This window comes from Bison bison, unplaced genomic scaffold (assembly GCF_000754665.1).
Source record: "Bison bison bison isolate TAMUID 2011002044 unplaced genomic scaffold, Bison_UMD1.0 scf7180017864241, whole genome shotgun sequence".
NCBI classification, from domain to species: domain Eukaryota; kingdom Metazoa; phylum Chordata; class Mammalia; order Artiodactyla; family Bovidae; genus Bison; species Bison bison.
The window spans coordinates 2,217,851-2,229,544 of NW_011494813.1; the positions used below are offsets into that span (position 1 = coordinate 2,217,851).

Here is an 11,694-nt window from a genome sequence, read left to right on the forward strand (position 1 = left end):
ATCATCATTACCTCAAAACTGTATGTAGTACTATGTGCCAGGAAGAGAGAGAATACAGAGGTCTGTCAATTCTGCATTGCATAGAAATAAAACTCCACTAAAAGCCTTTCATTAAAAAATGTAACAACTTTCTGCTTTGGTTTGCAAGAAGCCAGGACTGATCTCAAAATTGAAAGCCTTAGAACACAATGCCTCTAATTCCAGGGTATTCTTTTGATTTACACCCATTTTACAAGAGTTGATTGTCCCACTTTAAGAATGGTCTGAGTATTGTGATTTTCTTTTTTAAATAAATATATAAATTAAAAAATATTTAAATAATAGAAAAATAAACATCTTCCCAGTGTACCCAGCCACTCTCTTGTCATTCTCTCCCCCGTCCGTCCCGCTGCTCGCCCCTTCCTTTCTCTCTGATTGCAGGACAGGACTGGGGCTCTCAGGGTTTTTATTATGAGTCTAGATTCGGTGGAGACACTCTGACACCTAGACTCAAGGGTGCGCTGCTGCAGCCGGTTGCGCTTACCGCCCGGGGACACACATGGCGCGGCCTCCCCCTGGCCGCGCGTGGACACGATGGCGCGTCCCCACCCCTCCACGCGCCCCTCCTGCTTCCTGCCCTACAAGTAGCCCGAGCCGGGCAACTCTGGCCAGAAGTCCTCCCGGCCTCACGCAGAGCAAACCTCCTTTCTCCCCGGGACCGCCGTGGGCGGAAGAGCTCTGAGCTCCGGCGCGGACTCCAGCGGCGCCCGCGCCGGTAGCGCCCAGGCCGCGCCCGGCGCCGGCTCACGGCGACTGTCTCGCCCTAGGTGCCCGCGCCCGCGGGGAGCAGCTGCCGCAGGTGGCGTCCGGGGCGTGGTCAATGAGGCGAAGCCTGAGGAAGATGCTGCGCCCCGGGGAGAAGAAGGAGCCCCGGGACTTCGTCTGCCTGGGAGTGGAGGACCACAAGGCAACAGCAATGACTTCAAGGTACCCGGGCGGGCGCGCTCGCAAGTCCGGGCGCGGGTCGGCTCTTCCTAACTTTACCCTCCTCGACTCGAAGTTTCCTAGCGGGCAGCCCCGGGATGGGAGGACCCGGCCAGGTGAGGGCTGTCTGCTTGGGGTGTGCGTGCGGTCCAGGATGGACCTCGGGAAGTGGGGAACTCGGGGAGCCGCGTTCTTAAAAGGCGCCCGCCAGCAGGTGCCGGCTTTGTCCTTCCTGTTTGCTTGTTTGTTCACCCTGCTCTTGCTTGTGGTGGGCAGCTGCAGCGTGAGGAGATCTACCCCCAAAGTACCGCTAGCATTTGGCCGCAACTGCCTGGTGCCAAAATCGGAACCAGTTTTGGAGTGCGTGCTGTTCTCCTTTTTACAGATTTTATTTAGAACCAAACAACTAGATGGCTGAATCTGGCGGTCGGAGAGCTAGCTGCTTAATAGGAGTTTGGGGTTCTAGAAGCATGCTTGTCTTGCGGAGGGAAATGGAAGCAGAACCTAACAGTGAGGTGTTGCAGGGATTGGAGGACGGGTGGGCAGACTCCTCCAGGGGCTGGGGCAGTCAGTCGGAAGGGACTTTGAGGGAGGAGACCCTTCGAAGCTAGGTAGGTGGTCTTCCGGAGGTCCCAAGGACTAGGATGGGGCTTCTGTTTCTTTTGCGGATTCCAAAGTCACTTTAACCAAAAGGCTGCACCAGCTCAGGTTGCTGCTGGCTGATGGTGCTAACTGAGGGCGGAGGCTATGGGATGCTCAGAAAACTCATCGCTGGATGCCTCACGTTGTCAGTAGGAGGAAACATCTCTTTTTAAACATTAAAAGAATTAAAAGCTCTCTCCAACGCCACCACAAATGTCTTTGCATGGTGAAACCATTTACACTTGGATTTGCTCATGGAATATATTTCGGAATACTTTCAAAATTAGCCGCTGGAGATGTATCTCATTCTTCTTAGCAGCTTTATAATATTCCCTTGTATGAATGTGTTATGCTTTACCAGACCAACACGTGTGTGTTTGTTCTGTTGTGCTATTACACACGTGATTGAGTGTCTGTGAGTGTAGATATGGCTTCCTCTGTCTACAGTACCTTAATGAGTATGTTAAAGGCCTAGTAGGATCTAAAGTCACCTATGGGCTTAATTTTGGTAGAAATTGCCAAGTTGCCCTCTAAATAGGTTAGGTGAATAGACAGTGTTTTTAATTCTGCATGTGAGTCAGGCATGCATAGAAAATTACATAAAACCACACACCAGGCCTCCCAAGGTGCATCCAGATTAAATCCAGATTAAATACTTTTCCTCCTCCTTAATATTAGTATAATAACTATGGTCTTTTAGCTTAATACAAAGAACTGAAGTTATAAGTGAATGTCAAACACTAGGATAGCATCTTTGGAATTAACATTAAGGGACTGGAAAAAAATTTTTAATTTTGAAAATCACACCAAATGTACTTTCTTTACTTATCAATGTGGTCTCTGTTTTCTGGAGATAATCAGTGAAGGAATTTTGCAATACAGTGTCTCAAACTTACTTTCTTTGTGTTTTTATTTGTCTTTGTTTAGTTTTCTTGCCTAAATCCAGCAGAAGCATTTATGTTATCTAAGGCTTTTGAAAACCACAGTCAAGCTTATAGATTGAGGGATTTATACATTTTATTTTGTTACCTGACTTTAAATCATCCTGTAGAAATCTCAGCAGTGAGACTAATTACAAACGAATACATGTAGCACTCTGGAGAGTTCTGAACTCTAAGGATTTCCTCATTAAGAAGACATGGTGTACAATATTTTCTCCAGCATGCACACACATCTCAGGAATCCTGACAAAATCGAAGTACAGCAGAAAACTTACAAGATTAGAAATGTGGAATATGAATCATCTGACTGATGCTTTTAATCTTTTCCAATGACTTTGTTTCAAGGGAGTTAATACTTTAGCATTGGGCCTTAATTTCTCATTGTTATGGGCTTCCCTGATGGCTCAGACAGTAATGAATCCACCTGCAATACAGGAGACCTGGGTTCAATCCTTGAGTCGGGAAGATCCCATGGAGGAGGAAATGGCTAACTACTCAGTATTCTCGCCTGGAGAATTCCATGGACAGAGGAGCCTGGCAGGCTACAGTTCATGGGGGGATTGTATAGAGTTGGGCACGACTGAGTGACTAACACTTACCTTACTTAATTCTCATGGTTATAATCTCCCATTTGTTAAAATCTCTCATTGTAATAATTTCCTTCCTTTTTGCCCCATACTGCTTATATGTATTTCATTAAAACCACCTAAAATAGGTGTATTTGATACCTCCAGTTTAAAGAACTCAGAATTAGCTTCTTTAAACATAATAGGAGAACTAACCAATCAATCCTAAAGGAAATCAACCCTGAATATTCATTGAAATATTGAATAATCATTGGTGCTAACGCTGAAGCTCCAATACTCTGGCCACCTGATGTGAAGAGACAACTCACTGGAAAAGATCCTGATGCTGGGAAAGATTGAGGGCAGGAGAAGAAGGGGGAGGCAGATGATAAGATGGTTAAGAGAGTGTCACCTACTCAATGGACATGAATTTGAGCAAACTCTGAGAGATGGTGAAGGACAGGGAAGCCTGGTGTGCTGCAGGCCGTGGGGTCGCAAAGAGTCAGACACAACTCAGCGACTGAACAACAACAAACGTGGTCTAGTCTGTTACATCCTGTATCTAGTCATAGAGTTCAGAACCGGAAAGAATGTGAAGTGACCTGTGACAGCAGAAAACTCTATTGACTGAATGTGTAATAACTTGTCTAGATGACATCCTTGACTCTCAGTACTTTCTTTAAAGAAATCTCTTGGAAGCCTAGGTAACATGCCGTGAACTAAATTCAGACAGCACATCTGATGAGCTTGTATAAAATATTTAGATGCTTTGTTATCATTGTGAACTCAGCAGTACCTCATGAGCCTCTGAACCCAGGCCTGGCTGTCAAAGAGTGTGTAATTGGGTTTGTGTTGACTGCACATCACTGAGTAGACCTGTAAATTGCTCTTTTTGACACTGTGGGGTAGACGATAGAATTCCTTTATTATTACTGGAAGAACGTATCAATTTCAAGTGCTATAATACTTCCTAATGGAGTCAGGTAAACACTTCCTTTGATGGGGTGAGACATTGAAAAAGAGCCTACTTCTGTGAAGAGCTAATTTTAAATCTATTACTGAATATATATAAATTTGGAAATTTCATACCTTGTGAGAATGAATCAAAAGCAGAATATCAACACCTTGAAATTTCACAAGGAAGAAATATACTGTCATCCATGATAAGTCATCTTTAGTGCAGTTATAATAAAGAATATAAAGAGCATGAAGAAAACAAATCTTAGAGAAAATTTAGATATTCTAGAAAGTTCTTTCTCCTCCCTGACGTCAGTGGACATTAATGTGTGTTTGGAATCATACTTTTCCAGGCCAGTGACAACTGCCAACTATGCCCAAAACTTATGGAACTTGTCCTGCAAAGTTTGTTTTTATGATCTGGAAACTTTATCACACAGTTTCTCTATCACAACTTCAGTCTCCACTGTATATTGGATTTTTGGCATTCATCAGTCAGACAAAATCTGTATTCCATGTACCTTCCATTCAAATTCTAACTTTGTTCCTTACTGTGTGCCTTTGGGTAAACAATGTAACCTCTCAGTGTCTTGATCTCTGGTGGTAAGTAAGTACACAGACAGTAGAAACAGTGAGAGACTTTAATTTTGGGGGGCTCCAAAATCCATGCAGATGGTGACTGCAGCCATGAAATTAAAAGACTCTTGCTCCTTGGAAGAAAAGCCACAACAAACCTAGACAGCATATTAAAAAGCAGAGATACTACTTTGCCAACAAAGGTCCGTCTAGTCAAAGCTATGGTTTCTCCAGTAGTCATGTATGGATGTGAGAGTTGGACTATAAAGAAAGCTGAGTGCCAAAGAATTGATGCTTTTGAGCTGTGGTGTTGGAGAAGATTCTTGAGAGTCCCTTGGACTGCAAGATCAGACCAGTCCATCCTAAAGGAAATCAGTCCTGAATATTGATTGGAAGGGCTGATGCTGAGGCTGAAGCTCAAGTTCTTTGGTCACCTGATGTGAAAAACTGACTCTGACTGGAAAAGAGTATTGGAAAAGACCCTGATGCTGGGAAAGATTGAAGGCAGGAGGAGAAGGGGATGACAGAGGATGAGATGGTTGGATGGCATCACCAACTTGATGGACATGAGTTTGAGCAAGCTCTGGGTGTTGGTGATGGACAGGGAAGCCTGGAATGCTGCAGTCCATGGGGTCGCAAAGAGTCGGACATGGTTGAGCAACTGAACTGAACTAAACTAAATGCTAGCCCTTCCTGCCTGCAGAGAACCATGAGGCACTGCACCTGACCTGACTTGGCCTGGCTCAGAATCCAAGTCATCAAAAGAGGGGGGATAGTTCATTCCCAGAGGAGAGTGGGCAGCTGTTCAAGATAACTGACCAAGAGACTTACATCACCATCCTTCAATATGATTCTATCTCCATTACCTAGGAACACATTGGATGGGAATTGACTATCAGCAGGAAGGCCAAAGAAAGGACAGTAATTTAGCTTCTACTCTTACTCCTTGCATTCACGAAAATCTTTTTTCATCAACCAGAATCCCTTGTGCTGTGGTTTCAGTACATTTTTCACCTAGAAGAGACAATGCCTCTATGTTTTCACTCTACTTATTTTCTTCTCAGCTCGCATCTATTACATTTACTTCCAAACTCTTCTCAAGGCCTTTATTTATACAGCATATACAGGTTTGGGATCAGAAAATCAAATTATTTATTTAATGTGCTTATCAATGTAAAAGCATTTGCAGACCTGGGTTCGATCCTTGGGTCAGGAAGATCTCCTGGAGAAGGGAATGGCTACCCACTCCAGTGTTCGTGCCTGGAGAATTCCATGGATAGAGGGGGTCGGCGGACTACAGTTCAGGGGGCCTCAAAGAGTCACACATGACTGACTAACACTTTCACTTTCTTTCTATATGTCTAAGAATCAGCCAGGCAATTAAGGAGACACAGGTTCGATTCCTAGGTTCAGAAGATCTCCTGGAGTAGGAAATGGCTACCCACTCCAGTATTCTTGCCTGGAAAAACCCATGGACAGAGGAGCCTGGCGGGCTACAGTCCGTAGGGTCACAACGAGTCAAACACAACTGAGCATGTATGCTCTGGGGCATGCTCTATATGTCTAAACATTTTGTGTTCTTCAGAAAAAAAAAAATTATTTACTTTATCATAAGCACAAGAACTAGCTTGGATGATAATCCTTTGACAATGAATTTATTATACTAAGTTTTATATATGCTTATTTAAGGTAACAATTTTGTATATACTTCTAGGTGGTGTTCGAGGGAAACAAATGCGGTTTACAAAACTTTGTGAAGAAACAAAAGAGATTTAAAAAATATGATGATGTGAATGCCTCACCTTTGCACCATGCTGCAGAAGAAGGTCAAGTGGAGCTGATGGAGATGATTGTCAATGAATCCTCCTGTGAAGGTAACAGAACTTTACAGCTAGTGCTATGTATTTCATCATCTCAATAGACTCATTTGGAAAGAGTGGAATGAAATGATTCTGGAGGGTTGATTAGTTCCAGATCAAAAAGGGCCTGAATGTCTCACTCAGGAATGTGGTCTTTCCTCCAGCCAATGCCCTTCAATCTTTTCCACAGAAATACTGCAGAGGACAGTGCAAGGATCTGGGGCAGCCCACTGCCAGTGCAGATTTTCTTTGCAATTGCATGATAGATCATAAAAATTAATGTGTATTTCATGTATTCTTATATACTGTTTCCACTGAGGTCATCACATACTTAAATTGCTTGCTTGCAGTGTGCACATGCTAAGTCACTTCAGTTGTGTCTGTCTCTTTGAGACCCTGTGGACTATAGCCCACCAGGCTCCTCTGTCCATGGGATTCTCCAGGCGAGAATAGTAGAATGGCTAGCCATTTCCTTCTCCAGGGGATTTTCCCGACCCAGGGATCGAACGCCCATCTCTTATGTCTCCTGCATTGGCAGGTGGGTTCTTTACCTCTAGTGCCACCCTTATCGTGTCAATAAAATTGACACCCCAAGAAGATGTCACATCCTCCCCAGCCTTGTGCCCCCAGCCTTCTCTGAGAAACTCAGCTGTAGTTGATAAGGAAGCAGGATGACACAGAGATTTAAGCAGTGAGGTGGTGTAATAAGACCATTATTATTTAATGTAAGATGAAGGTCAGTTAAAAAGCTATTTTAGTAGTAAAGAGAAGTTGAGCATCCACTAGGGTTTTGAGATTGGAATAAGGAGAAAGGGAGAGATTCAGGGGCTATTTCACATGTAGAGTGGAAAGTGCTTGATAAAGATTGAATGCAAGGAGTAAGTGATGAAAAGGTGTACTGATGTTGACATTCTTAATTTAGGAATTAGATTAATAGTCTAGCCATCTGGAAAAGAAGGTGTATAAGAAAACAGAAGAAAAGTGAATGTGAGGAAATAATTTAAATATGGTCATACTGAGTTTAAAAGGCCCAGGGGACATCCACTTGAAAATTTCTAGTAGACTTGTAGCCTAATACCTTGTATCTAGTAGACCAAAAATATAGAAGGAAAGGGTCACACTACAGGGCCAGTATTGCATAGGAAGTAGCTCAAATTGTGTAAATGAATGAAAATCCTTTAGAAGACCATAGAATTGCCATTGAAGGTGGCTAAGGGTAAAACACCAATGCTCAGGGTCAGAGGGCAGAGGAAAAGCCAGAAAAACAATGGTGAAGACAGTGATGCATGAGATTGATGGCACATGAGCCAAGGGAGAGATTAGTTAGAAGGATCAGGTACCACAGAGAGATCACATAGAAAGGAGACACAATAACCTTGACATTAGAAGGCCTCCTGACCTCTGTAAAAGTGATTTATGAAAAGCAATGGTGGTAAAAGCCAAATTCAAGTTATTTAATTGATGAGTTGGAGTTTGTAAGTTTTGGCCATGGTTTCATGAGGTTTGGTGCTAAATGAAATGCTGAGTGTGGTGCTTTGTCTTGATTAGACAGAATGGTCAAGGGATGTGTGTGAGTATGTGAGAGAGAGAGAGAGTATGTGTGTGTGTGAGTGTGTGTGTGTGTGTGGTTGAGAATGAGGCACTGGAGTGACTGAGAGAAGATAGTGGGGAGATAAATGTTAAAAAGGAGAGAAATGAGAAATATGGCTGCAGCAGGATTCCAGGCATTGTAGGTGGTCCTTAAGTCATATTTATGAATGAGCTCTTTTCCCTTCTCTTCAGACATAAAAATACACTACCACCAATTAAAATGGTTGATAAAGCAGACGGTAGTGTCTATTTTAGAGCAGATATAAAGTAAATCCTGTAGTGTCAAAGGGCATGCTAATCACAGGGTAAATAATACAATGATATATTGTAGAAGTATGTCAAAACCATGTATGGCATCAAGGTGCACAAGCTCTAATTCTAGTCTTGTGTTTGTTAGTGGTGCATCTTTTTTCTCACTAACATTTTTTTGAACCATTGCTAAAGGCCAAACACCCCATTAAGATCTTTAAGGACATGATTTGATATTCTTCTCCTAAGAATATTGCAAGGTGTACCTATCTGTTACACTCCTTTCTCTTCCTCCCTCCCCTCTTTCCTTCCTTCCACCAAATTTGAATATGAGAAAACTGAGATTCAAAGAGCTAAGTCAGCTTACAGAGCTCTTACTGGCTGCATAATGTTGGCAAGATTTTGAACCTCTCTAGTCCTCATCTTTCTGAAAAATGGTCATGGCCTCTGTGAGCTATCAGAGGGTTGGATGATATAATGGCTGCGTGGAACTTAGAGTTGCCTGGTGTAGAGTTGTTACTTTTATATAAGCTCAATGCTTTGCAACAAATCCCCAAATTCATAGCACAGATAAAAGCATGTAGCAATAGGAAGACCTATTTCCTATGGATCCTACAGATTGACAGCTAACTCATTTGACAAAGTCAGTGCCATCACTGACATGCAGCCCCAAAGGTGTCTGTTAGATGTTTTTGAGAACTGAAGCTATCTTTTTATTTCTCCTAAAGAAGGTGAAGCCTCTACCATGGGACTGGGCACCGAGCTTTGCAGTAAATAGGCATGCAGTAGGTGCCGAGTACAATCCAAGCAACGTCTCACCTGTATTTTGCTGTCTTTTTCTAGTACTGAATGTGATGGATGATTATGGAAATACCCCACTGCATTGGGCCGCAGGAAAAAACCAGGTGGAAAGTGTTAAGTTTCTTCTTCGCAAAGGAGCCAACCCAAACCTCCGAAACTGCAGCATGATGGCCCCGCTGCATGTGGCTGTGCAGGGCGGGTACAACGACGTGATGAAGGTGAGCTTGCTGGTGGTCCCCAGGCCAAGCAACGTAGCGTGGGTCGGGCCTCAGGTCCAGCTATGTCTACTTTGTCCAAAAGGCCAACCTCGGCTGCCAGGGCCAACAACATGTGATGATTTTAAAGTTGGCTTTTCTTCTGACCAAAACCATCTCCATAGTGATCGTGATGATGATGACGTGAAGAATAATAAGCACCATCTTATTTTCTTGATTAGTTCTTATGTATCAGCTACCAGCCTTTTTCTGTGTTTAGGAGCCTTCTGTGTTTTTGGTTTTTAAATCCCCATTTTAAAAAATCTATAAAATAAGACTATTATTATCCCCATTTCATAGCTGAGGAAACTGAGGAAGAGAATGAATTAAATAACGTGCTTAGTTACTATGTAAGAGTTAGGAGGAGAAAGCAAGAGTTAGGAAATTTGTCTTCATTTTTATGTTTCTCAAGTCAGGGTTTTACTGCTTTTACCTGGCTGATCTAATGCTTCAAAAAAAGGAGGTGACCACTGCCTCTGTGAAGAGAGGAAATATAATTAGGATTTATTGTTTTTGTGAGAGTCAGTGACAGGCCCTAGTGGATGGCATATCTTAGCAGAAGACATAATCATAATATGGGGAAATTTCTTAGTATTTTTTTAAGAGAGTGAATTGGGTCAAATAGAGGAAGCCTTGAGAAATGCAGTTTACAAATGAATTATATTCTAGAAATTCATTTCTGAGGTAGGTAATTTGGACCTTGCAGTAAATTTTCCTTTAGGAAAAACGTTGCGAAGGATGACATGGCTGTTGTGTCACAGTTCCGGCTGCTATCACAGAAAACCGCAGACCCAGTGGCGTGAACAACAGCTGTCTCTCACAGCTGTGGAGGCTGGGTTGTCCGAGATTGAGGCAGTGGCAGATTTGGTATCTGGTAAGGGCCTGATTCCTGGTTCATAGGCGGCCTTTGTCTCTCTGTGTCTTCATGTTGAGGAAGGAATGAGAACTTTCTGGGCTTTCGTTTATAAGAGTGCTAATCCCACTCGTGAGGGTTCTGCCTTCATGACCTAGTTCAGTTCAGTTGCTTAGTCGTGTCTGACTCTTTGCAGCACAATGGACTGCAGCACGCCAGGCTTCCCTGTCCTTCACCAACTCCTGGAGCTTGCTCAAACTCATGTCCAGTGAGTCGGTGATGACATCCAACCATCGCATCCTCTGTCGGCCCCTTCTCTTCCTGCCGTCAGTCTTTCCCAGCATCAGGGGCTTTTCAAAGGAGTCAGTTCTTCCATCAGATGGCCAAAGTTTTGAAGTTTCAGCTTCAGCATCAGTCCTTTCAATGAATTTTCAGGACTGATTTTCTTTAGGATGGACTGGCTGGATCTCCTTGCAGTCCAAGGGACTCTAAAGAGTGTTCTCCAAGACCGCAGTTCAAAAGCATCAATTCTTCGGCACTCAGCTTTCTTTATAGTACAACTCTCACATCCATACATGACTACTGGAAAAACCATAGCTTTGACTAAACAGACTTGTTGGCAAAGTAATGTCTCTGCTTTTTAATATGCTGTCTAGGTTGGTCATAGCTTTTCTTCCAAGGAGCATGCATCTTTTAATTTCATGGCTGTAGTCACCATCTGCAGTAATTTTTGGAGCCCCAAAAAATAAAGTCTCTCACTCCTTCCCCATCTATTTGCCATGAAGTGATGGGACCAGATGCCATGATCTTAGTTTTCTGAATGTTGGGTTTTAAGCCAGCTTTTTCACTCTCCTCTTTCACTTTCATCAAGAGGCTCTTTAGTTCTTCTTTGCTTTCTGCCATAAGGGTGGGGTCATCTGCATATTTTAGGTTATTGATATTTCTCCCAGCAATCTTAATTCCAGCTTGTGTTTCATCCAGCCCAGCATTTTGCATGACGTACTTTGCATATAAGTTACATAAGCAGGGTTACAATATACAGCCTTGACTTACTCCTTTCCTGATTAGGAGCCAATCTGTTGTTCCATGTCCAGTTATAACTGTTGCTTCCTGATCTGCATGCAGATTTCTCAGGAGGCAGGTCAGCTGGTCTGGTATTCCCATCTCTTTAAGAATTTTCCATGGTTTGTTGTGATCTACACAATCAAAGGCTTTGGCATAGTCAATAAAGCAGAAGTAGGTGTTTTTCTGGAACTCTCTTGCTTTTTCAGTGATCCAACGGATGTTGGCAATTTGATCTCTGGTTCCTCTGCCTTTTTTAAATCCAGCTTGAACATCTGGAAGTTCACGGTTCAGGTACTGTTGAAGCCTGGCTTGGAGAATTTTGAGCATTACTTTACTAGCGTGTGAGATGAGTGCAATTGTGTGGTAGTTTGAGCATTC

At 43.0% G+C, this 11,694-nt stretch overlaps 1 protein-coding gene across 1 annotated transcript in view; it reads left to right on the top strand.

The window, feature by feature from the left end:
- The first annotated feature begins 859 nt into the window (after positions 1-859).
- TRPA1 (transient receptor potential cation channel, subfamily A, member 1) overlaps positions 860-11,694 on the top strand; it is a 55,426-nt gene continuing 44,591 nt past the window's right edge. Inside the window, 4 exon segments of the mRNA XM_010846958.1 lie at positions 860-938; positions 941-966; positions 6,360-6,519; positions 9,187-9,362. Coding sequence (XP_010845260.1) covers positions 860-938; positions 941-966; positions 6,360-6,519; positions 9,187-9,362 — 441 coding nt within the window.